At 49.0% G+C, this 26,372-nt stretch overlaps 1 protein-coding gene across 1 annotated transcript in view; it reads right to left on the bottom strand.

Moving 5' to 3' along the window:
* Nucleotides 1-26,372, bottom strand: part of CCT3 (chaperonin containing TCP1 subunit 3) — a 538,625-nt gene that overhangs the window by 391,800 nt on the left and 120,453 nt on the right. The window contains exons 4-5 of the mRNA XM_069652818.1: nucleotides 22,321-22,383; nucleotides 21,359-21,455 (exon numbers count right to left, since the gene is read on the bottom strand). Coding sequence (XP_069508919.1) covers nucleotides 21,359-21,455; nucleotides 22,321-22,383 — 160 coding nt within the window. The remainder of the gene's footprint in view (nucleotides 1-21,358; nucleotides 21,456-22,320; nucleotides 22,384-26,372) is intronic.

The raw sequence follows: 26,372 nt of genomic DNA, 5'->3' as shown, positions 1-26,372 counted from the left end.
CGATTATGGATTTAAATGGGAGAACGCAAATGTACGCTACCTAGGTATTCAAGTGGTCAGAGACTCCCAAACACTGTTCCAAGACAACTACAGTAAAGAAATCCAAACTCTACAGGGGAAAGTTGACAAATGGAAATCACTTCCGCTCACCCTATGGGGCTGTGTGTCATTAGTAAAAATGGTGATACTCCCCAAACTCCTCTACCTGTTCGTAAATCTCCCCCTGCTAGTGCCCCAAAAACAGCTTCAACATTTAAAGAGCATAATCCTGGAACTTCTTTGGGAGGGCAAGCCAGCCAGAATAGCCTACCAATCACTAATCCAACCTGTAAAAAAAAAAAAAGGTGGAATGGCTCTCCCCGACGTAGAACGCTACTATTGGGCATCACAAGCCCAATTCCTTGGGCACTGGTATGCTATGCAATTCATTCATACCCATGTCCAACTAGAACGCGCCTTGACATCCTCCAACCTGCTCAGAGCAACTATTCTTGGCCTGACTCGCACCCCGCATAAAACCCTAAATACGGTTCTTTCCACCATAGCAATATGGAAGAAAATAGCACTGAAGTGTAAGATCCAGACCAGGTTCTCCCCCTTCCTCCCGGTAAAATTCATTCCCGGAGTCCCACTAACCACAGAAAAAGTCTTCCTAAACTTGGTCGACAAGCTAAAACTTAAAACCATGGGTGACCTCTTTATCGATGGACACTTCCTCACACCCGAACAGGCCAGATCCCGCGGAGCCTCTACTGCCCTAGACACGTTTATCTAGTGGCACCCTACACACTGCCCTCGTTCCCGCAACAGCCCGAGACATGGCAATTGCTCCACAGGGTTATCCAGTCGCAAGGTTCGGGCAAGCTGGTCTCGATGCTCTACAGATCCTTACTAGCAGACACAGCTCCAAGCCCGATACCTCGCTTGGGCCTGTCCAACGTTACAACACTACTAGGAATCGATACTGGAATAGACAGCTGCAATAGTGGACATACCCGTAGAACCCAACCCTAAAATCACCCTTTTGGGACTCACCAAACACAAACAACAACACGCAAACTAGGAGGGTTGCTCTTATTGTTAGCATGCAGAAGAATTGCGATGTCCTGGGGAAGGGTCCCACACCAACTACACAGCAATGGCTGAATGATCTATAGTACTGCCAAGACACGGAAACAAACTTCATCAAACTGTTACCCTTACAAGCCCCGCCGCCTGACATCTGGGGCCCATAAATAGCTTATCCAATGACCACCAGAAACAGTGAAGCCTCCCGAGATACATCACCAGAACCTCATCGGAATTCGACAGACGCAAATCCCGCCACGAACAATACAATTAACCACAGACCACTACTGACCCAGGCTTGGTTAGAATGCAGAGGGGGCAGAGGACAATGAAAGGGAGACGGGCACGAGAAGCACAAGTTAATTCTATGCATGTTACAATTTGGTTTTTGAAAATACTAAAAATAAAGTTTAAAAAAATGATGCTCTGGTTCACTTGAGTTTCTTCTGTAACAATGGCACAAAGACGGGTGCAAAGAGCTTCAGGGACTTTCTGTAGGCCTTAGCGCAACAGGCTCCACTGGGAATCCGCGCAACTAGCCAACAGGGTGGTATTGTTGGCAATACGCGTAGCGCATGCCGCCGAGGCTGTAATCCTCTTACAGAGAGCATTGAGCTTTTTCCCCCTCTTTATCAGGGGGTGCTTCACTGGTGGACAGAGGAACCCCTGCCCATTTCCTCGTGGTGGTCACCACCAGAGAATCTGGGATGGAATGACCCCTAATGTATACGTGATTGAGGGTGAGGGGCTAAAAAGCTTCTCAATCTGTGGGTTAACACCCCTGACTAAGGCTGGTGTAGACAAAGAGGGACCGAGTCGCCTCTTGATGGAGGCGAGGAGAGGTATTGTCTGGCTAGCAGGTGGCTTTTCTTTGATTTTTTTCAACAAAATCAACCTCTGGGGTAGTCTCCCCGTATCGATTTGACAATGTGCAGCCGCATTGCATAGCAGGGCATTAAACGTGGGCTGATCGTCCACAGGTGAAGGCTCTGACAGGAGTAGTCTGGAGAGGCCAGATCTAAAGCATCAGGGTCAGTTGACGCCCCAGGGGACTGCCATGGCTGTAGCTCACATGTTGGGGTCTTCTTCAAATCCCCCTACAGGATCTTTAAAATATTCAGTATCTATGAATTCGTCATCTTCCAGAGTGTGAACATGTGGGTCCTCTTCAGTGAGGTGATTTGTATGGTTCTTCCTCCTGGGGGTCAAAAAGTCTTGGAACTTTGGCTATAGGGTCTTGAGGGATTACATCCTTTGGTCTTTTAGGTGTTGTGTGCTCAGAAATGGACACAAACCTATCCATCCTGTCCATACAGGTCTCAAATCTCTCCCTGGTCTAGTGGGAGGACCCAGAACGATCTAATGGTGGAAAGGCTTGCTCCTCTGCCTCTAGGCATCGAGATCTCTCCCATTAAGTGGAGGAAATCCCCCCCCCCACCCACCCCCCACTCCCAACATCCTGTCGCCCTCCGAGTAACCTTCCCACTGGCCAGACGGTGTAGTAGTACCTCTGGGTCTCTCCTTTGACCAAGTGGAGGGTTCCGGCGTTCCCGTCACACCTTCGCTAGTTCTCAGCGTCTCCCTGACCTCAGCAGGCTTGGGTGACTCCTTCGGCCGCCGTTTGAGTCTCTTTGGAGACGATCCTTGCGATGCTTTCAGCGACCATCCTCCCATCCAGGGGATGATCTTGAGTAGTTTTCGGAGGAACCGGAACCTGGCCGTCGACGGATGCCTTCTTGTGATTCGTCTCAACGGATGATACTTTAGGGGTAGTGCCCTTTGTCTTAGACTGCCCGGTCGCTAGGCGCGAATGCGGCTGCGGGGAGGGCTGCCAGCCCACATGGTCGGCGGGGACGGCCGGCTGTGTCGGCATCCCCATTGCCGCAGAGGCCTTCAACTTACTCGAAGAATGGCCATGGGTTGTGTGTTATTGTGTTGTGATGTGTTTTTGTCCGTCAGCATCACCGGGGTGTACATCCTCCCCCAAAGCAAAGACTAATGCCACGGAGCGAGAGCGCTCTGATGAGGAGGGGGTGGTGGTGGTCAACCACCTACGTTACAGAGTTTGAGTCATCACCCTCACCCTAGTCGCACTCAGCGGCAGTGGGCGAGGAATCAGCCTTCGACATCCCGTGGGCTGCCTATCTCTTAACCCTGCGTTCCTTCAGAGTTTGCGGCCGAAGGAGCTTCCAGGACGCGCAACCAGCCTCATCATGCTTGATGGGCAAGCAGCTGTTACACCGCTTGTGGTTGTCCTTCCACAGGAATTTGCTTTTACAGATTGGGCAAAATCTAAAAAGGAGTCCTCTCCATAGCTGAGGACATAACCAGTGATGACGACCCGAAAGGAAAGGGGGAGAAAGGGAAAGGCATTCTAGTATAAGACAGAAATGTCCACCCAACCCGCCCCTCCCTACTGTGTATGCCAGCGAGGCCGGGCCACGTGGTCGGCAGTGCGGATACTATCACTGTCTGTCAAAAACCACTGTCCGTCGAAGATCTGGTCTCGGCGGAGATGTGGCAGGCCGTCGAAAGAGGGCTGGAGGTGATGTTGGTTAACAATAATTAAACAAAATCGACCAAGGGTCGAGCAATGGCAAGGTCTCTTTACGAGCTCTGCTTCAGGCGGCCAGCATTCTGGGTGAAAAAAAGAATCTGAGGGACCTCGACGCGTGATGGATTTTGGGTACACTACACGTCACTATAGAGATAGTGTTACAGACACGCCTATGTCGACGTCCCCTTTCGACTTTCGAAAAACAAGATGAAATACTCTGCGGTGACCACTGGATGTCGGACTATACGCACAGCATGTGATTATAAGCAGATTAACAAACATCAGAAGCATGGCTGCTCAGCCACACTACCAACCTGTGTAGTAGACTTATCACAGGTTGGGTTCCTAATGCCAGGAGGTCAAAGGTGCTGTAGTCTTCCAAAGGATACTGCACACAACCGTGCCTAACACAGAGGATTCAACCTGCGGTAGAAAAGCATAATGGTAAGAAAATTAAACCGCCAGCCATTTAAAGTAGTGAGGGCAACATCAAAAATGTTACATGAGTACGTAGGATAAGGGGCTACTAAGTAAACCCCCAGCACTCCACATAAGATTGTGTGTTGACGGACCTACAAAGAGAAAAAGGTAAGTTAAGTTAATTTAACTTTACTGTTCTTGAGAACAGAAGTTCACACAAGAAAAGGTATTTAAACCTTATGCGAAATCTGAAGGATTTCTCGGATACAGCACTGAAGGTGCAGTGTGTCACCATACAAAAAGTAGATGCCTCAGGAGTTTGTCAGACTCCAAAAAATTAAGTAACTCAATGTAATGATTAAGTTACTCCTAGCCCATAGCCCACTTTCCTCCATACTGCATGGGCATCCCTAGCTAGGGACGGGAGACAACCTTTTTTCACCAGAAAAAACCTTCACCATTAAATTTAGATGCGCTCGGGGGCACAGCCCTGGGAGCATGCCCACCCCTGACTCCGCCCAACAGCGCCACTCAGTCCCCACAGATGTGTTAACAATATTACCATTGCCTAATCACAACAGTATTTTTAGGGGTGGGGCAGGGGGTTCACATATGGAGGAAAGGGGGACTATGGACTAGGAGTACGTTAGTCACTACGGTGAGTAACTTAATTACTCCTACATCCCGTCCCCTTTCCTCCATACTGCATGGGCGATTACAACTGAATGTAGCCACAGGGTGGAGAGGTGACCCCCTTTAAGAAAACCAGTTCCTTAGAACCGCATGTCCGAAAGCCGCATCCGACTTAAAGCTGGCGTCAAAACAGTAGTGTTTGCAGAAAGCCGATGGGTGGCCCAGGTGGCTGCCCTACTGCTGACCTGCCACTGGACCCGTCTCTGGAATGCAACAGCCGTGGCCTTGGCTCCGACAGCGTGGGCGTGCATGTTGGCTGGAAGAGGTTTGTGCTGCACCTCATAGGCCTCCTTGATTGCCGAAACCATCCACCTTGCTATATAGAGGCCTTGACCCACCTGCCCGAAGCTGACAAATAGAGCGTCCAACTTGCGGAAGCTCTTGATCCTGTCCAGATCAAATTTCAGAGCACACCCGACATCCAGACAGTGAAAGACCCTTTGAGAATCGTCCTTAGGATCAGCGAAAAGAACTTGGGTACCACCATCTGCTCATTTAGATGGAAAGAGACTATTTTAGTTAGGAACGCAGGGTGCGTTCTCAGGACCACCTGAACCTTGTGAAAAGTAGCGAGATCCAGGCACTGGTGGCTTCAGAACCCACCAACAGAGCGGTTTTAATGGTGACCAGTCTGATGTCTGTGGATGCCATTGGTTCAAAAAGGTTTGTGCGCCAGGGCACCAAACAATACATTGAGATTCCACACGGGGTGTGGTTTCTTGATGGGCGGGTAAAACCTGGCGATTCCCACCAGATGTCATTTAACCACAGGGTTGGAGGAGACCTCTTCCGAATTCCTGTAGGCACCTATGGCTGCCAAGTGGGTGCGGCATGTAAGCGAGGTGTGCAGAGAAGGAGTGCACATTGCCCAATGTGCAAATAAGAAGGGGGCAGGGGGTTGATCGCCTTAAGAGTCGCCCAATGACAGATCCCAGTCCATTTACTCTTGTACTAGCTCCTAGTAGCCTTGCTCCTAGCGCACTGAAAGTCTAGGTTAGCCTGTAATAGGCTCAGATGCTTCAGTGTGACTTGCTCCGGAAGCACACTGCGAGGGCCAATTTTTGTGGAGTGGGGTGAATGACCCTGCCCCCCCTGCTGCGAGATACAGTGAACTGGGCCCAGCGGCAGGTGAATGGGTGACCTGTCCGAGGAGCTCCGAGAACCAGGGTCTTGAAGGCCACCATAGAGCTATTAGAATGATGCAGAGGCGACATCTTGCAGTTCACCCTGTGGACCAGGGGTGTGGGAAGGAATGCATATGCCGTCATGCCATTCCATTGTATCTGGAATGTGTCGCCCATCGAGATGGGGCCCTGCCAGGACGCGAACTGCTGGCACTTCCTGTTGGCCCAGGAGACCGATCCACATGAGGATGCCCCCATCTGCTGAAGATCCCGAGCAGGACCGGATTGTTCAATTGCCATTCGTAACTGTCTGCTCCCAGTCTGCTGAGCCTGTCCGCTTCCAGGTTTGACTCCCCCGGGAGGTGGATTGCAGTCCGGTAGATGTTCTCCAGGGCCCATTCCCACACGTTGACCGCTAGGCTGCACAGCAGAGTGGGACCTGGTGCCACCCTGCTTGTTGACATAGTACATGCTGGTGGAGTTGTCCGTCTGGATGAGGACTACCTTTCCCCCAATGAGCGGGAGGAAAGCTTTGAGAGCTAGCCAATGGCTATCAGCTCCAGCCAGTTGATTTAAGACTCTTGCTCCTGAACAGACCAAAATCAATGGATACTGGTTGTCCAGTGTGCCCCCCCAGACCTCAAAAGAGGAGTCTGGTGATGGTGACCTTAGGGGCTGCCTGCCGGAAGGGCTTGCCCATCCGCAGGTTGCAGTCCCTGGACCACCACGTGGGGTCCGGGTGGAGAGAAGGAACAAGTTACTTACCTGTAACTGTACTCCAGCACGGGTCTGTCATGGATTCACATGCTCATGAATATTCCCAGTCAGGCTGGAAATCCTCGGTAAAGAAAAAAAATCAGTTTCATTTCTGAACTCCTACCAACCAATCACTGAGCTCTGGGTCATACTGCCCCACCCAGCCAATGACTGCCCTCCACCTAAGCACCTCCTCTGGCAGCCATCTTCAGATTTGGTAGCACAAAAAGTGGCAGTAGGACCAAGAGGAGAGCCGCAGAGGGGTAGGTGGGAGGGTTTGCATGTGAATCCAGACCATGCTGGAGAAAAGTTAATGGTAAGTAACGTGTTCCTTCTCCAGCATGGGGTCTAGATTGGATTCACATGCATAAATAATGCATAGCAGTACACAGTCACGGGCGGTGGCAAGGCTCAACATAAGCATCTCTTACCTCCTCACCAGGCTCACCTTCAAGCGAACAGGTTGCGCAGCACTGCTTGGCCGACTCTGGACTCCTCCCTGGAATCCCCGTCGATGCAGTAGACTTTTGTGAAGGTGTGCGTCTACCTCCATGTCGCAGTCCTGCAGATGTCCAGCAGAGGCACACCAGACAGGAACCCTGTTGTAGCAGCGATCGCTCTGGTAGAGTGGGCTCTCAGATGGCCAGGCAGCAGTCGGTTTGCCAAACGGTGACAGTGGGTGATGCAGCCGGAGAGCCACCTGGAAATGGAAGCCTTGGGCAGGGCCTTCCCATGGTTCACAGGACCGAAGTTCGCGAAGGGGTTTACCGGAAACTCTTCTGCGGGCCACACAAAACCTCAGCGCGCTAGCCACATCCAGCGAGTGCAAAGTCCTTTCAGCCAGCGACGAAGGAGTCGCAAAAAATACAGGTAACACCAAGGGCTCCTTTAGATGAAAGTCAGACGGCACCTTAGGCATGAAGGAGGGGTGTTTCCGCTGCACCACCCTTGTCTCGTGGAAAGTCAAGTAAGGTGGGTTACAAGAGAGGGCCTGGTTCTCCCCCACTCGTCGTGCAGAGAAGATGGCCATGAGAAAAGCGGTTTTCCACAGAGTGGTGCGGAATGCAGAGGCTCGAAAGGAGGTCCCATGAGCCTAGTAAGTACGACATTTAGCTTCCATGCTGGGGCCGGAGCCTTCACCGGCATGACCAAGCGGAATAGTCCCTTGACCAATCGGTGCAATCACAAGGATGGTCATCCTGGGGATCTCGTGTAGCGGGAGATAGCCGCCAGATGAACCTTGACCAAGGCGTGGGCCAGCCCCGACTTTGCCAACCACAGAAAATATGAAGTACTTGAGGAGCTTTGATCCTCAGCGGGTCGATCTTCTGGGAACACCACCAAATAACACATCTCTTCACTTTATTCCTTAGCCTTCCAAAGTGGACGTTACTCTAGCCTTGGCGAGAACTTCATTGCAGTCCGCAGGAAGATCGTAGCCACCGAATTCTAGCGCTGCAGCAGCCAGGCCTTCAGGTTCAGAGACCCTGGATCGTGGTGAAGAATGGCGCCACAATCACTGGTAGCTTGACCATTTAGCTAAATTCTCCAAAGAAGCAGCCTCCTGGATTAACTCGCTGCTTGAAGGCAGAGCTCTGAAGGTTCTCTCTAATCAAGCCAGCGCAGCCCCTACCACCCTCCAATGCGGAGTCCCACAGGGCTCTTGCATAGCTCCCACTCTATACAACTTGTTCACGAAGCCCCTCTTCAACAAGCTTGATGCACTTGGTATAGCATATACTAATTATGCTAACAATACACAAGTTCTCTTACCACTCACCGGCTCTTATGACCAAGATGCCACAGCCCTACACCTAATCTACACCACTATCCAAGCTTGGATGACAGCAAACAGCCCCTGTCTTAATGGAGATAAGAGATTTGTACTCTGTCAAAAAGCTACGCTAGCCAGACTGGATAACCAATACTCGAATTTCAACATTGACAACTCCATCATTCCCGTATCTTCCTCAGTAAAGACCTTAGGGGTATATAGACTACACATTCCATGACTAGGAAGGTTACCGCCATTGCTTCAGCCTCCGCCCATACCACTAAGCTCATCAACGCTGTCAAACCCTACCTTTCCAAGCCAAACTGTCAATAGCCAGAGCCACTACTGGGGCCAAACTTGACTATTTCAACACCCTTCTAGCCGGAACATCTGAGAAAAACTTAAGTAGACTCCAAGTCACACAAAATAATGCTCTAAGAGCAGCACTGAGTATTCCTAAAGGGGACCACATTACCCAAGCCAGGAAGGCAGCACATTGGCTTCCCCTAAGGGACCGCATTACCTTCAAAATTCTCACCCTCACTTACAAATGCTTAAATCTCACAGCTCCCACATTCCTATAAGAGACCATCGCAAGAACCACCTCTACTTGCCCCACAAGAACCTGCTATTCTAAACCAAATGTACATTACCCACATCAACAGGGCCAAAGTAGGAGGGTTTGGATTCCCATACATAGCTGGTAAACTTTGGAACACACTACCTACAGCTCTCATCTTCCTGAAATGTAAAATGCATTATACTCTGTAACTAAGCATAATGTCTGCAACAAGCGCCACAATGCCTTTGGGCTGTTGCGCGCTCTACAAATGTGAATAAAGAAATATGGGTGTCATTTTTAAGAGACTCCATAGTGTCCTTTTAATTGTATTCCTTTTGACACCTTTGATATATACTTTATTGTTGCAGGGTTGCTCTTTGGGCTCCCCTTTTCTGTCTCTAGCTAACCTTGGGAGACCTACAGTTCCCATGAGTAGAATATTTGGATCCTTCTACTGGTTATGTGAAAACCAGCAGCCCCTAACTTGTGTCGAGTGCTGGGGAGATACAACTAGCGCTAACAATTAAGTTACAGGGAAAAGCTTACCTTTAATGGCTGGTGGCAGTGAACCTTTTTTACTAACACGGTGAACCTTTACTGCGGGCTGGTTCCACAGCTGCGGTAAAAAAGGTACCCAAGGGTGCCCATTCTTTTCTTGGCTTTTTGTGCTTCTTATCTTTTCTCGGTTCTTCCCCTGCCCTCCAGGGTGGAAAAGTCCTTTGTGATCGTTTTATCTTCGGCGGGAGACCTAGGTCAAGCCCGCCGAGGCTCCAGAGTGTCTTTGAAGGCAGGAAGCGAGGGAGGAGTCCAAAACTCTGCAGCCCTTGGTCTTCCAGCCCGACAGCGAGAATCCAGTTGCAACTAGGTTGGCTGTCCTTTAGGACAGCCAACCCAGGTTTGACTTGAGTGTTGCACGGCCGTTTGATTGGCTGGGTCCTGCATAAAGGTCTCTAACCTGAAGAGGTAGTCGACCACTGGACCTGAATCCGAAGATTGAGAAAAGGTGGCTGAGATGATTTCCAGCGACCAGAGAACCTGCGTAACCAGAGTCTGCTGTAGCCCTTCCTTCAAAGCGACCTGGGGACTCCGACAACGACCACCCTGACTCAAAAGCCTGGTGAGATCCACTAGATTGCAGAATACTTGTATTTTGAGCCATCACACGTTGTGGTGAGACTTTACAGGGCTGCAAAACCCAAATACCCTGGGACCGGAATCTGAACAGCAATACTCGGTCTTCTCCCGACTCCTCAAAAGGGTGCCAAAAAAAGAGCTGCATCCAGCAGTGAAGTAACTCTTGCCTGGAGCCTCCCCGTTGATCCTGACTGCAAAATCTCTTCCACTCTTCACAAGGAATTCATTGACCGAGTTTTTGGCTGACAATCCTGAAGTCTCCCCCCCCCCGCTGCAAACTCTTCTGAGCTGAGGTACTGTGTTGGCTGGGGTATTTACTTACCTCAAGCTTGTGCGATTCCTGTAAAGCTTTTTGGGCATTTGTGATTGGAGTCCTCTCATCCAGTTAACCCAGGCCCACTGCAGGAATCCTCCTGTGGAACCTTTTCAGAAGTCACTGGTCCCTTTCAAACTCTCTAGAGTGAAATACCTACTTGTTTGAAAGTCTTCCTGAAGAACTGACTGGTTCCATGTCTTAAAATCGCAGCAGAAATATTACCTGATGCCCTCTGACTTTTGCTACTTCTGTGCCTATCCGGACCTGCCTGTTGGACACTAGAGACCTAGTGATCTACCCCCTTCTGCCTCTGAGAGCACCCCCGCTCCAAAAAAAAAAAAAGGTAAAGACTACAGATTGGGCCTTTTGCCTACAAAAGAAACAAGCGTTTAAAAGTGTATTTACTTGTAAAAGTTGGTTGGTAACTAACTCAGAGTTACCATTTACAATAGTTCCAATTTACCTTGAAGGTGTTCTGCCATTCTGAAAAGTATATGCAAGGTTATTTTACTCACCTGTGAATTGGTTGTGCCTCTTCCTAAAGGAAATGCTGTCTATTTCACTTATTTCTTTCAGAAAATTAGCGTGCAAGTTCCCCAACGGGTTCTTGCTTCCCCAGACCTGCTGAATAGCCTATCTATATACTAAATCTGCCTTAGGTTTTACTTACATTGAATAGCTGTGTGCGAATGCTCATAAATTTATTGTAGGGGTTACTAACCTTGGTCTGCCCAGTGCCTTCCTAAAATAAGTTAGAAAGTTCTTGCTTACCTTAGTCTGTTCCACTGAGCTGAAATCAACTGCAATAGTATGTTACATACTTAGGTTTAACCTGCCTAGAATAGCTGTGTTGACTACTTATAAAGTGTTCTGTAGGTGTAGGCGACCTTGGTTGGTCTGGTGCAATCCTAAATTAGTGTAAACAGTTCTTGCTTACCTTAGTCATGTTCCACAGATCTGAAAAATCAACTGTAATTGTATATTACACCAAAAGGTCTTACTCACCTGGTATAACTGATACCAGAGCAATTATTGCTAAAAGAATAATAATAATTATCCAGAATTTAGTTCTAGTTTTATACTGTTCCATGAACGTGTGTTCCTGTACTCAAAGGTATCCTGGTAACCGGTTTGGTTTACTAAGTGAATATTTCAAAAAACTGCTACCTTTTGTGAAATATTTTTAAGGAACTGGGGGTTGGTCACCCTACGTTACCTGGGGGCAACCAGACGTGGTCTCCCTGCTCACTGTGCTCAGAGAGGCACAGCTTCACCTCACTGATGAGGCCCAACAAGGCTGAAACACGCGTATGGGGCTGCTGTCTGTTCAGAGAGGAATTGCCATAGCATTTCGGTGCCGGACTGCCCATGTGGGCGGGACAAAGACTGATATGCAAATGGTTATTTCCCAATCTGTGAAAGGTACAGTGAGCAAAAAGTGTGTGCTGCAAACTCTCACCTCAGAACAGGTTATCATGCCATGTTCTCTCTGGAGAGGAGCGCCTGCTACCTTTTGTGAACTGGTTTACTAAGTGATTCATTACGGAGTATCACTGCATAACTGACGGTAACTCCGATAAAGTAAAAGTAATTGATGGTTTTACTCCCCATGAATAGGTGTGTTCTATAATAAATGTGTTTTGTAAGGTCTGACTTCCCTGGAAATACAGTTAGTTTTCTAAACAGAGTCTATGCTTTGGTCTGTATTTTAAAGCATGTTGTTCTATTTTTATAATGTGTTTATGACTATGATAAAGTACTTGAACCAAAACTTAACTTGGCCTAACTGGATTTAAAATAAACCTTGAATTTATTTTTATAATACTTCTGGTTGTATCCGTTTCTATTGAGCCCTCTCTGCCTCCTAAGGCAAGCCTGGCTGCTCGGTGTATGCTACCATATACTCAGGTGGTACAGCCTTATACTAAGAGTGGAGTTTTGTACTGTCTCAGTTGTATGGTTTTGCTAAGCCCCAAGTTGGACTTCAGAAAAACTGTCCTAACACTGGGAAGTGGGAGAAAGGCCTAAAATGAGAACAGTAAATGCAGACACCTTGATTTGTGATAGCCTGGGAAGTTAGAGAAAAGCATAAATTGGGGACAGAATAAATGTGAAATGCCTAGATGTGGGATCGTAGGCAGGGAGGTAAACCCTTAAATTGGGGATACCACAGTAAAATGAAAGCCAAACTAACAATTGGTATGCAGCAGTGATTGGAAAACTACTTACTGCTTGGCTAACCGTGGTATACTTGTGTCATGTATTTAGGAAGAGTGGCAGGGCTTCTCGCAAAAATGAACAAGTTACTTTCTTACCTGGTAACGTTCTTTCGATGGGATGGTCCGACGACGTATTCCATATCTATGACATGTAATCACCACAGCTGTGCTGCTTCGGAAACTTTTTTCGGCGTCTGCGTCGATGACGTCGATGCGTCGTCGTCGAGGACCTCGTCCAACGTCATCCGATGTGATAAGTAGGACGCACGACACCCGTAGCCTCAGTTGTAGTTTTTTCCCCCAGAACGTGTGACATTAGTCAACTGCCAGCCAGACACCAAGCCTTGCAGAACGTAAGCTGCAATCGCAAAAGAAATTGTGCAGCGGGGAAGGCAGGGAGGGAGCGATATGGAATACGTCGTCGGACCATCCCATCGAAAGAACGTTACCAGGTAAGAAAGGGACTTTTTCTTCGAGGGGATTGGGTCCTCCGACGTATTCCATATCTATGACAGACTCCCAAAGCAGTACCAGAGCAAGGAGGAGGGAAAGAATTTAGAATCAAAATTTAGAATTGCCAATCAAATAGCAGAGCAAAGGACCGCCTTGCCAAAGGCCAGATCCTGTCCTCGGATTGAATCGAGGGAATAGTGACGTACAAATGTATGTACTGAAGCCCAGGTGGCTCCATCACAGATGTTGCGAATAGGAACACCCCTCTGCAGGGCAGTAGATGCAGCCATACCCCTGGTAGAATGGGCCCGCAAGCCAGCCGGTGGGTCCTTACCCGCCAAGCGGTAACACTCCAAGATGGCCAAAATAATCCAGCGAGACAAAGTCTGTTTCGTCACAGCTTGTCCCAAAGGCTTTCCAGCGTAACCAATGAAGAGTTGATTGTCCACTCTGACCCGGGACATGCGTGAAACATAAAAGCTTAAAGCTCTCCTAGGATCAAGCCTATGGAGCCTCTCCTCTTCCTTACCAGGATGCAGAGGAGGCTAGAATGCCGGAAGAACAACCTTCTGGGCCAAATGAAATTCCGTCACTACCTTCGGAAGAAAAGAAGGACGAACTCCAAGGACAATCCTGTCCTTGTGAAATACAGTGAAGGGTGGCTTAACTGAAAGTGCCTGTAACTCACTCACTCTGCAAGCAAAAGTAACCGCAACCAAAAACAGTTTTCAGAGTTAACAGCCTCAAAGGGCAAGAATGTAAAGGCTCAAACGGAGCACCCATAAGAAACTTAAGGTTTAAATCCCAACCGGGCACCAGGAAAGGTGACGGAGGGAACAAATTAGTGAGCCCTTTCAGAAACTGAAATTAAAGGGATTTTAAAGTAGGAACACTCTTCAGACGAGCGCTTAAAGATGGACAGCGCCGCCAGGTAACCTTTAATGGTACCCACTTGCAAGCCCCTGTGGGCCAAAGAAAGTAAAAAGGACAGAACCATGGGTATGTCCTATGCAAAAGGATCCACATTCTGAACTCTGCACCAGTCGCAGAGCTTACGCCAACGGTACAGAGACTTAGTTGCTGGCCTTCGGGCCGAGAGCAACACCTCCATCACGTCTTCAGGGAGGTCCCAATCCTTATACCTCAACCTTTCAGAAGCCAAGTGTGAAGGTTGAGGGATCTGACCTCTGGATGGAGAACCTGACCCCCCCCCTCCCATGAGAGCAGATCGTCTCGGTAGGGAAGACGACGTGGAGGGCAGATGTACCACGTCCTACGAGCCCACGCCGGAGCAATGATCATCCGGGAACCGAACTTCCGTAACCTCCGCAGCACTTGTGGGATAACGGGGACTGGAGGAAACGCGTACAGCAGCGGGAATGACCACAAACGCGTCTCCTAAGGCTCCTTTTGGAGGAAATTCCCGCGAGCAGAACCTCTCGCACTTCCGGTTGACACTGGAGGCGACGAGATCCACTTGAGGGGTCCCCCAAAGGGCGAAGATCTCCAGGAGAATCTCCTGAGCCAACTCCCACTCGTGAGAGATCGTGCTCTGCCTGCTCAGAGCGTCCGCCGTCACGTTTTCGTCTCCGGCCAGATGAACAGCCGAGATCGAAACTTCCTGCTGGATGGCCCAGAACTCGAGCTGCATCGCCTCCCTGCACAGAAGAAGTGACCCTGCCCCCCCCCCCTTTTTGTTGAGGTTGTGCATGGCCACTGTGTTGTCCGTCAGGATCAGGGCATTCTTTCCTCGCACAGTCGGCAGAAAAGCCTTCAGGGCTAGCCTGACGGCCCTCAGCTCCAACAGATTGATATGGAGTCTGGACTCCGACGGAAACCAACGACCACTGACTGTCAGCCCGTTGGCATGAGCTCCCCATCCCGCGAGGGATGCGTCCGTCACGATCGCCACCTCCGGCCAGGGAAGCCAAAATGGAGCCCCCTTCATCAAGTTGCCTTCGACGGCCCACCACAGAAGGTCCCGGGCGACTGAGGGCGGCACCTGAACCGGGTCCGACATCCTGCCGGAGGACTGCGACCATTGCATCTAGAGTGCCCACTGCAAAAATCTCATCCGCAGGCGAGCCTCTGGCACCAGAAGAATGCAGGATGCCATGAGGCCGAGCAACCTCAAGAACTCGAACGCTGGGAGCGTCTGGGCATGCTGAAACTTATGCACATCTACTGAATGTGAAGAGCCCTCACCTGGGGAGGAAAACACTGCCCAGGGAAGTGTCGAACACTGCTCCGATGTACTGGAGCCGCTGTGTTGGCGTCAAATGGGACTTCTTTAAATTGAGGAAGAAGCCCAGCCTGTGAAGGGAGTGGCCGGTGACGGACAGATGATCCAGGACTTGCTCGGGAGAGCTCCCCCTGATCAACCAATCGTCCAGGTAGGGGTAGACGTGAATCCCCCTTGCCTGAGATGCGCTGCCACCACCACCATGAGCTTGGTGAAAACCCTCGGGCGGAGGTCAATCCGAACAGCAGGACCCAAAACTGAAAGTGCGAGTCGCGAACCGCGAACCTCAGGTACTTCTTGTGCTTGGGATGGATCGGCACATGAAAGTAAGCATCCTTGAGGGCGAGAGACACCAACCAGTCCTGAAGCTTAAGGGCCTGGAGGACTTGAGAGAGTAACCATCTTAAACCTGTCCTTCCTGAGGAGTTTGTTCAAACCGCGCAAGTCCATGATGGGTCTCAATCCCGCGTCTTTCTTCGAAATCAAAAAATAAGGGGAATACCATCCCTTGTTCCTCTCCGCTACAGGCACCAGTACTATGGCGCCTTTCTCCAGCAGGGCTAGAATTTCCTGCGCAAGGAGCGGATCCGGACTCTGCAAAGAGGTTCCCCGGTGGATTGTCGCGAGGCCTGTGCCGAAAGGGAAGACAGTAGCCGTGGGTTACGATCTCCAGAACCCACACATCTGAAGTAATGGCACGCCACTCTACAAGATGCTGCGCCAGCCTTCCCCCAACCGGCGAACCATGGGACATGGCCTCATGACTGAGTGGTAGCGGCTGCTGCGTTACCTGAGGGCAATGAGGCAACTGCCCGAGCGGCCTTGGCACCACGGGTACCCTCTCGTCCACCTCTGGTACCCCTGAGTTGGCCTCTTTGACTGCCAGCTCCTCTCGCTTTACTGAAGGACGAGTAATATCGAAAGGAACCACCCCTCCATTGCTGTCCCCTAGGACGAAAAGGCAGAGGTTGGCGAACTGCAGCGCCCAACGACTTCGCTGCAGCTTTTGAGATCTGCAACCTCTCAAGGCTCTCGTCAGCCTTGCTGCCAAAAAGGTGTTCACCGTCAAAGGGCATGTTGAGGAGCCGGGACTGCACATCAGGAGCAAACCCCGACTTCCGCAACCACGCAAACCTGCGTATCACGGTGCTCCCCGCCATGGACCTGCTGACGCATTCAGCCATGTCCAAACCCGACTGAACGGACTCACACATGGCATCCTTACCATCCTGGACCATAGCAAGAAAATCATCCCGTTCGTCCCCTTCGGGAATATGTTCAGCCGCTAACGCAACACAGTTCCAGAGTGTGTGTGAAACAAGACGAGGCACAAATGGAGTTGGCCGCCTGAAGCGCCATACCACCAGAAGAAAACACTTTCTTCGCCCATCCATCAAAACGTTTGTCGTCCCTATCAGGAGGGATGGTAGGGTACGACGCCTGCTTTGCCGGGGCCGTGGCCGCCTGCACCACCAAACACTCCGGAGTGGGGTGCCTGGTCAAGTAGCAGGGGTCGCTACTAGCTGGACGGTATTTTCGTGACAAGGACCTGCCCACCGTCGGGAGAGTCTCCGGAGCAGTCCAAGCCGCCGCCACCCTTCTCTGTAAAGCCATATGGAACGGCAGTACCGGGTCAGTTGGGGGAACAACATCAAGGATGTCCGTGAGATCATCCTGCACAAACTCCCCTGGGGGAGCAGACCATCCCAAGTACTCGGAAACCCTAGCCATAAGGCGCCGGTACGAGGAATCGGCATGAGAGCCAGGGTCAGGCCTACAAAACTCCACCTCCGGAGAGGTGTCCAGTCCACTGGCATCATGCAGTGACTGCCTCAAATCGTCAAACTGACTATGGCCTGAGACAATTTCATCTGGAACCTGACTAGGAACCAGGCCATCAGAATCCTCATCCACCTCCGAAGTACATTCCAGGTGGCGAAAAGAAGGCACCTGAGAGTGCTTGCTCTTAACCAGAGCTTTCCTAGGGGGTTCCCCCGTGCCACGGGGTACCTCCGACACCCCGGCCTCGAAAGGCGTCGAGTGAATCGGCGCCGGCGTCGAGAGAACAGGCATCGGCGTCAGATGCTGCGCCGCCAGCATCGACACACTCCTCGAAGCCGGAGCTCCGAGCATGTCCTTCGACGACCTGAGCGTCGACGACTTCCTCAGAGCCGGAGCCTCGAGAAAGCCTGTCAACCCTGTCGACGCCTCAGACGTCGAGTCTTCCTCTAAGACATCACAGGTGCACACGGTCTCGAACGCGTCGAGGACCGGGACCTGGAACGGGTACGTCGAGAACGAGTCCTTGTCCGAATGGGAACTCTCCCGTGACTCGTGCCGACCACTCTTGCGAGCGGTGTCTCTCGACCTCTCACGACCGACCCCACTCGGGGGCGCGGACGGCTTAGTACCCTGCGACTCGAGAATCGCCAGCATTTTCTTCCCGAAGGAAGCCCATTCCTCCGGTGTCGCACGGCTCGTGGGGTAAGCAACGTGCCGGGCAGGGTCCTCCGAAGAGGACCTGGAAGACTACCGGTGTCGGCGCTTCCGAGAATGCCTCTAAGAGGCCGAGGAGTGGCGAGACCGACTCCTAGAAGGAGACCCACGAGACTTCCGACGATGACGCGGAGAGTGTCCTCTCGAATCATCCGTCGAAAGCCCCGCAGACTTTGACTTCCGGGGCTTGGACACCCGACCTACCGACAACTTCTTACATTCACATAAGGCTTTGGACGTGAGCGACTGGCAGTCGATACAGTCATCCGTGTCGTGGGCCTCCCCGAGGCACCAGAGGCAGGCGTCGTGCGAGTCCGTCACCGACATCTTGGCCCCACACTCCCTGCACTTCTTGAAGTCCGGACGCAGGGTCGAAGACAAAGTAGAAGACATCTTCACACGAAGGATTTTCTCACAAAAAAGAACCGAGAAGAACAGAATTCCAAAGAGTCGAGGCGTTAACCGAGATTCACGAAGCAACACGTTCACGGAAAAAACGGAACTGAGGCTACGGGTGTCGTGCGTCCTACTTATCACATCGGATGACGTCAGAGGAGGTCGGAGGAGGTCCTCGACGACGGCGCATCGACGCAGGACACCGAAAAAAAAGTTTCCGAAGCAGCACAGCTGTGGTGATTACATGTCATAGATATGGAATACGTCGGACGACCCAATCCCCTCGAAACTACTGTACTCCCTGCCCAGAACCCCACATAGCTTATCAGTCGCTGCTGGTTGATGTCAGCCGGCAAGCTTCCCAGGCAAACACGGTCTGGAGCCGCTTCTTCTGGAGCTGCCCTTTGCATCTGGGCCCTTAGCCGGAAGGGTGGCACCAGGCAGGGAGGCTGTTGTAGGTGTGTTTCTTTTGGAGGACCTCGGCGGCCAATCTTCTGCAGAGGGCGGGAGGGCACAAAGTGAGGTAACAGGAAGCGAATGTCCACAGAGCCCTAGAACGCGTTGCAGTGATCTAGGACACCCAACCCCAAGGGCTCACAGGGGGAAGACCAATATTTTGCAGTTTACTTACACACACCTAGCCAGATTCTAGCAAAATAACCCAATGAGTGTTGGTCAGTCCATCGGGTGGTCCAGGGACACTTTCAAAGGCTCAAGACTTCAGGATCCACTGCACAAGGCCTTGCCGTCAGGTAGTCCAAAAAGGGATTCACCAGGCCAGATACAAGGGATGCTAGGCCTCTTCAGGAGTTTTTGGATTTTCAGTCAGCTGTTCTTCTACACAGGTTTCTTAGCTCCAACACGGATCTGAAGAAATGGCTGCAGGAGTCCTCTTATCCAAAATCCAGCCTGGAAACAAATCCAAACTCACCAGGGGTAAGAATCAGCACTATTCAAACAGCCAGCAGTGGTCCAAACAAGGACAGCAGTTGGTTTCACTCATGCCCCACACCCAGGCTGTCAGGCTCCAAGAATATGGAATGGACCAGACAGCCCCTCCCCCTGTCCCCCAACCCTTCCTGAGCCACACAAAGGTATCACTAGCCGGTGAAAACAGCAGCTTTCCCGGGCAAGTGCATGACCTTATATGGTATTTCCTGACCTGGCAAGGCAGGAAGGAGGCAGCCAAACAATATGGCCACAGGACAGGCAAAGAAAACCTAGTGGTATGGCCATTTTAGGGCACTAGCCACGTTTAATAGCCATACTGAATGTGCACACCAGAAATAAAACTAAAACATTTGAAAAATATAATTGCTGCCACCAGCTTGTTTTTAGACACATATTAAAGTAACCAAAAATCCCAAGTGTAAAAGACAAGAGGATTTGCACTGCATTGTAAAATGCTGTGTAATGTTAAAGTTACAAAACTGTAGTCAAAAGGGAAACCGTTTCCCAGTAGCGGTAGGTCCGAAAGACTGATCAATTTCCCCATACCAAATTAGCAAAAGGCAGGGGAAGTGAAGCTGAAGGCTTTACTTCCCCTCAAAAAGTGAGCTCTGGTTCATGAACAAAGCAAAAAATTGGGGGTACAAAAAAATCTATAGGAGGGAAAGTTGCTGAAAGATACATCTTTTGAATGATGAATATTGTGTGGGGGTCCTTTTTCTTAACATATCTAAAATCTTATATTTATAGTGTCCAACCACTAGATATGGAACCTACATTTTAAGGATTGAGCTAGTCCCTTATTGGCCTTTTTATTGTTTATTTATCTTCACTATGTTCCATTTGTTCTGTTTAATTGTAGTACTTTTATTTCTCAAATAATATAATATGTTTTAACTTGTAATAAAGTGTATATTGTTGCAGTATACCAGTGTGGTTGTTCTGTTGGCACCAATTGTACCTCCCCCGTCAACCTTCCTCGTCAAAGTTAAGCCGGACTGCTCTGCTAAAGCTTACAACTCGAGTTGGTGCTTTCTTTTTGGGTGACATACTGTTCTATCATTAGGTTAGATTAGAACACAGCCCTCACCAGAGGGCTGATCAATCTCCCCAACAAGCCCCCACGCCACAATCCCAGCCTGTCCGAACTCTACACATACACTGCACCTCAACACTTTCTGCTCCTTTTGCAGACTGATCTGGAAAGCCAGAGCACAGTAGGTTCACCAGGATAAACCTTTGCCCTGGGAGAGCACTACAGTGGAAGCTGGCATGGTATACACGAGTAATACATTAAAATAGACAAGACACACAAAAGGAGGACATATCTTAAACCAAGTGCGACATGATGTGCAAAGCATGTGCTTCTGCAACAGATTATTTTCTAATGCAAAAATAGTTTGCTAATGTAAAGAAAGGCTTGATCAGAAAGTCTCCTGGTGCCAGGTCTCCAATATGCAACAAATTAAGGTCTTCTCTTAGCTCCGCACAGGACACAAAGGATATAATGGTACCTTAGCACAGACAGTGCTTTCACTGTAGAAAACATGAGCACCACAGCCCAATAGCCATGCTGGATGTAAAGGGCACACACTGACACAATTTGGGTGGGAAAAAAACAACATGCCATCTGAGAACTGCAGTGAACGCCATCCTGCATTCGTGATCTTTTGCAAAAAGTCTTCTGTAGAGAAACAGCTTCTTGGCACAGTGGATCATGACACCCACGTATGTAAACTAAGTCAAACAAAACAGACATTTATAAATACACAATGCAAAGCCAGGGGCCACAAGAAAATAAATAGAAAAACCTTTCTCCATGCCGAAAAAAAGTCATCCTCCGGTCATAGGCAGCAAGGAAAGAAAAAGGTGTGTAAATAAATAAATAAAACACATTAGGCAAGGACACGATTGTGCAACACGTGAGCAAGAAAAATAAGATTAAGTATGCCTACTTGGGTCCAAGAATTCTGGAAGCCCTCTGTTAAAGTGACTACAAAAATAAACAGAGCCCTTTTCTTCACAGAATTCCCACACTCACTTTTTTTAATGTGACTTCTTCTAAACGGCTTTAGAGTGGATCCCTTGCTGAACATGCTACTGTTATTTGGGGTTAATAAGGACATTTGTGAAAAGCAATGCCAAAGCAGCAGCGGTAGCTTCAAAAGACAGGCAAATGACAACAAAAGGCCCCTCTCACCTAGAATGATGACTGATGTGGTCCCATCACCAACCTCTTCATCTTGTGTACGGCTAATTTCGATCATAGACTTTGCAGCCGGGTGTTGGACCTGAATCTGTGAGAAATGTTAAGATGTCTTTACTGCATTTCAAATTGCAATATCAATTATTCTGACTGCTCAGATGAAAGGAACCTAGTGTATGATTGCACCAAATTCCAACTATAGTGTAGAAAAAGCTCAAACATGAACACAAAACTATATCACAGATCCGTTTGAAGTCTTGTAGTGTATAGTTTAAAGTAATTTCATGAGATACTATTGTAGCAAATTACTCCGATGGCTAGCAAGGGGAGATTGGTTATTAACAGGCTACCAGTTATTTCAGTCAATAGAAAAACTTCCAAGTAAAAGCCAACATTACCCTTCGCTTTGCTGACTGAATGTCCACCTCATTTCAAAAGGACAGTGGAAACTTGATCTTGGATGCTACAAAGAGCAATACTACCTTTGTAAATGCCTGTGAATCCTTAAAGATAGTTTGGCTCCAGTTTTGCTAACATTTCACAATGGAGAACTGCTGCTTCTGTGTTTCATCCAAGTACACAAGCGATTTGGGCAGAATGCTTCTACAAGTTTTAACTCCGATACATTTTGCTGCACAGACCATGCCTTCAAAACCCCATAGCTCACTGTCTCTACCGTAAGTAAACGGGTCTTAATTTCTTCCATCAAACTTAATCCGAGTAGGTCCCCTCATCAAAGCTGGCTGCAATGAAAGATCTACATAGAGTATAGCCCATTTCGGATTTGTTGTGCCTGTAATACAAAGCCTCTGTCCATTGCCACATATGTCAGTAATGCAATCCCCTTATGGGAATCATTCAAGAAACATTGAGAGCAATCATACCGCTCATACCAATGGGAATGCAACACAGAAGATGGTGGGATGTTGGTCTCAAAATCCACAGAAAACGCTTACCTCTCTAAGAATAGCATTGCCATCATTGGTCATAACAATGCCACCCATTGGATCCAGCAGCATCTAAAAATTGAGACAAATAATGTGATCAACTGATGACTGGTAATACCATTTGGATTAAATCAGTTTGTTTTTTTACAGTGCATTGAACACAGTGTGATGCTTAGTGCTTTAGATGCCTTGCTGGGAGGAAACCTATTAGAGAAAACCGTACAGGTTCTCAGTTATTTTAAGTGGCACACCAAGATTCCAGATAGACGTACTAGTCCTATCTAAATATGAACTGGTACCAACCCCAGCCAACTTTTACAGTGGACACTGGTTGCTCATCTACTGAAACCATTCAGAGTGCTGGCGATGTGAAACAGTTTAAACTGTAAGCATTTCTCATTTCATAACTGGTCAACTAACATGTAATTTACACATCTGACAAAGGGAATGTGAGCTAAGGAACAAGTTACTTACCTGTAACTATTGTTCTACAGCATGGGCCTGGCATGGGTTCATATGCTCGTGAATATTCCCGGTCATCAGGCGGGAATCCTTGGTAAAAGTAAAACCAGTTTCACTTACAAACTGTATTTCTCCTCTAGACCAATCCCTGTACTCTGGGTCCTAATGCCCCTAACCAATGACTGCCCTCTCCCTAAGCCAGTCTGGCAGCCATCTTCATTTTTGATAAGCACGTACAGTGGCAGTATGACCAAGAAGAGCCGCAGAGCGGTAGGAGGGAGGGTTTGTATGTGAATCCATGCCAGACCCATGCTGGAGAATAGTTACAACCAAGTAACTTGTTCCTTCTCCAGCAGGAGGTCTGGCATGCATTCACATGCTCATAATTAAAGACTACATAACAGTACACATATGCAAAACCACGGGAGGTGGCAAGGCTCAACAGAAGCAATTACTCTTACCTCTGGAACAGACAGAACTAAAGCGAATAGGTTTCATAACACTGCTTGGCCGACCATGGACTCAACCCTGGAATCCCTGTTGACGCAGTAGACCCTCGTGAAGGTGTGCTTAGACCTCCATGTAGCAGCCGTGCAGATGTCCAGCAGGGGCACACCAGACAGGAATGTCGTAGTCGCAGTGATCGCTCTGGTGGAATGGGCTCTCGGACGACCGGGCAGCGGTTGGTTGACCAACCAATGACAGTGTGATACAGCTGGAGAAACACCTGCTGATGGAAGCCTTGGACAAGGCCTTCCCATGGTTCACAGGACCAAAGTTCACGAACAGTTGAGACGTCTTCCAAAAATTCTTCCTGCGTGCCACATAGAACTTGAGAGCACGAGCAAAGTCCTGCGAGTGCAAGGCCCTTTCAAACGAAATGGACCAAGAGGGATGACGGTACGACAATGAACCTCCGCCAAAACCTTTAGTTGATCTGCCTGACTTACCCCCGAAGGGCATGTCCAATACCCTTGTCTGGACCTTGTGGCGGAAATTGGTGGCCTCCAGCCTCGTCCACCAAGGCAGACAGTTCCTCATCTGCCGGAAACCTGTGTCAGCGATGTCCAGGGCTACCGTGATGGCACAACCGACAACACTTCACCTTCCTGGAGGGGTGCGATCGCCTCCACCCACTTGTCGGGTAGTAACTGCAGAATCTGGGCCATCTTGTACCACAGTTCCCCGTCGTACCTGGCCAGAACCGCCAATGCGTTGGTGAGAGTACTTAACTCTTGCGGTGAAAGTGCTTGAAACTTTTGCAACTCGCAGGCCTAATCAGCTTGTGAGCCAACATACAATTCTCCTTTTTTACAAACTATTTCCAAGAACTTGTGCAGAGACTTTTCCGTTTAACTACCAGAACTGCTTTATCCTATCCAAGGCTTTAGCCCATTGACTTTGGCCTAGCCTATTGAATCGACTCTTCTGGTGAATGCAAAGTATCTGCACGGTCTAAGAATAATTGTAACCTTTCATGTTCTAATAAACTTTGCCTTTTACTCCACTTGAAAAGTATTCTGAAATCGTATTGAAGTATATTTGTGTGTCATTATATAATTGCCTCCTTCTAATGAATGTGTTATAACTGACAGATAAATAAAATAAGTATTTATCAAAGAAAACGAGTAAGTTTATTTGAACACCTTCGATTGTAGACGTCTGTGTAACATCCTTACTGCTCACATTGCCCTCTTGTGATACGCCTGGCTCCTCAACACGCTACCAAAACTGTAATATAGACTTATACCAAAGATTGGTTTGCTTACACCTGTAGTCATAGATGTGTGTGGTGTTCCCAGAGAGTACTGCATACAAACTTTGCCTGTTGGCTGCTTTGATGGTCGACCCCGGTGTAGATGACCTTCCTCCTTATGGCATCCACCTTCTTCCCATCGCTGTCCGGGGAGACAACGACATGGAGTTAAGACAACCTCATTCTCGCAGCTGACGAGACCAGAGTGCGGCGACGCCTGCGACCGTAGGCACTTGGGTGCGGACTCCAGCACCCAGTACTTTTTCTGCAGCCTATCCCGCTTGGCCGGGCCGAATAAGGATACTTCAGGAGGGATGGGCCTTCCACCTAACACCTTGTCCAGGAGTGGCACTGCCATAATGGTCTTTCACTTGGCCTCGCGTTTAGGAAGTCCTTCTTGGTCTCTTCGGTCGTAAGAGATCAGAAGCACTTGCGACCATGGCATGAAACGACCCCAGCTTCACACTGCTGTCGCGCCCCTCCTCCCGCACCCCCAACATCTGAGGGTTTTTCTCCCTTCCCTTTTTTTACCCCGTATCCGCCTGTCGGCACAGACGATTCTTATTTGTAACATCTAGCGAATGATCCTGATCGTAAGATTCCTTTTAGCGACCTGCTTACCCATCCGGACATAGCGGTCGAGTCATTTTTTCATCTATTTTGGGCCGAAATATACAGAGAAATGGTAGCGCTTAGGCGTCCCTAGCAACGGAACACAGTACGCGCATGCGCGTCACAACGTGTTCTTTCGATATGACTTTAAGTTAATTCCACATTTCCTTTATTATCTTGTCCCACTGTGCTGTGTTTTTGACCGTAGCACTGCTCCGAGGTTGAGCGGTACTTTTTACACAATATTCTAGGCTTTTACCCACAAGGATTATACACGGGACTTATTGTCCCACACCAAAATGGCGCCCTCGCACGGCTATGCGTCTGCGCGCCGCTGCCATGGCAACTGTACTAGCTTGAGAGAAACGAACAGCGCGCCCGTGCGAGCTGCTGCCATTCCAGTGTAGCGTCCAGCAAACGAGCTGCTCTTTGTAAGTACCAATGCACATGTTGCTTACTTTATGACAACCACAAGAGGTGGATGACCACTGAGAACCCCTTTCTCCCTTTTGGAGTACTTGCTTTTGGAATCTCAGCTGACGCTCTCCACTGGGAACACAGACTCTTTGAGCCTTTTTAATTTAGGTTTATTCAGATTTCACGGACATAGATATTACTTTGGGAACTTATGGTGACTTGATGTACACCATTGTCATAGTTAATATCCAGCTATTTATCTCGAGTTGTTAGTTACCTATACCCTTTTTCTGTACTTTCAGTGATCCATTCCCGGTTACGCAGTTCGACACTGTCCGTGGACCCGGCGAGACCTCGCTGTCTTGTGACTGGGTGAGTAACAACAATCTTATAACACGAGTATCCTGGTAGGGTCAAATTCTTACAAAATGTTTTTTTATATATCATTTCAACCACACAGGTGATTATGATCCGTTTGTCTCTTACGAAGAGCAGGTCAGTGTACTCTCATGCATGTGTATTTAATGTTAGAGTCTTTCAAACGTCCCCCAGACCTAATGAGTGTATCCTTATACTTTGTAGGAATTGCAACTGGATTTTGATGAAACTATAAAACACGTCCTGCCCTGAAGATGGATTTGTATTAATCCGAAACGCGTAGGCACTGAGTACATACTAGGAGTGTCTTTAGGAACCCTGAGTAGAGTGAAAGAAACTACTCAGTAGTGGGGCTACACCAAGGTGGTGATTGCCCCCCCATATGAATCCCCCTACCAATGATTTTATGTGAATATATACTACATATATATGCGCT

This window comes from Ambystoma mexicanum, chromosome 1p (assembly GCF_040938575.1).
Source record: "Ambystoma mexicanum isolate Mex_15411 chromosome 1p, UKY_AmexF1_1, whole genome shotgun sequence".
NCBI lineage: Eukaryota > Metazoa > Chordata > Amphibia > Caudata > Ambystomatidae > Ambystoma > Ambystoma mexicanum.
This window is presented reverse-complemented; position numbering and strand designations above follow the sequence as displayed.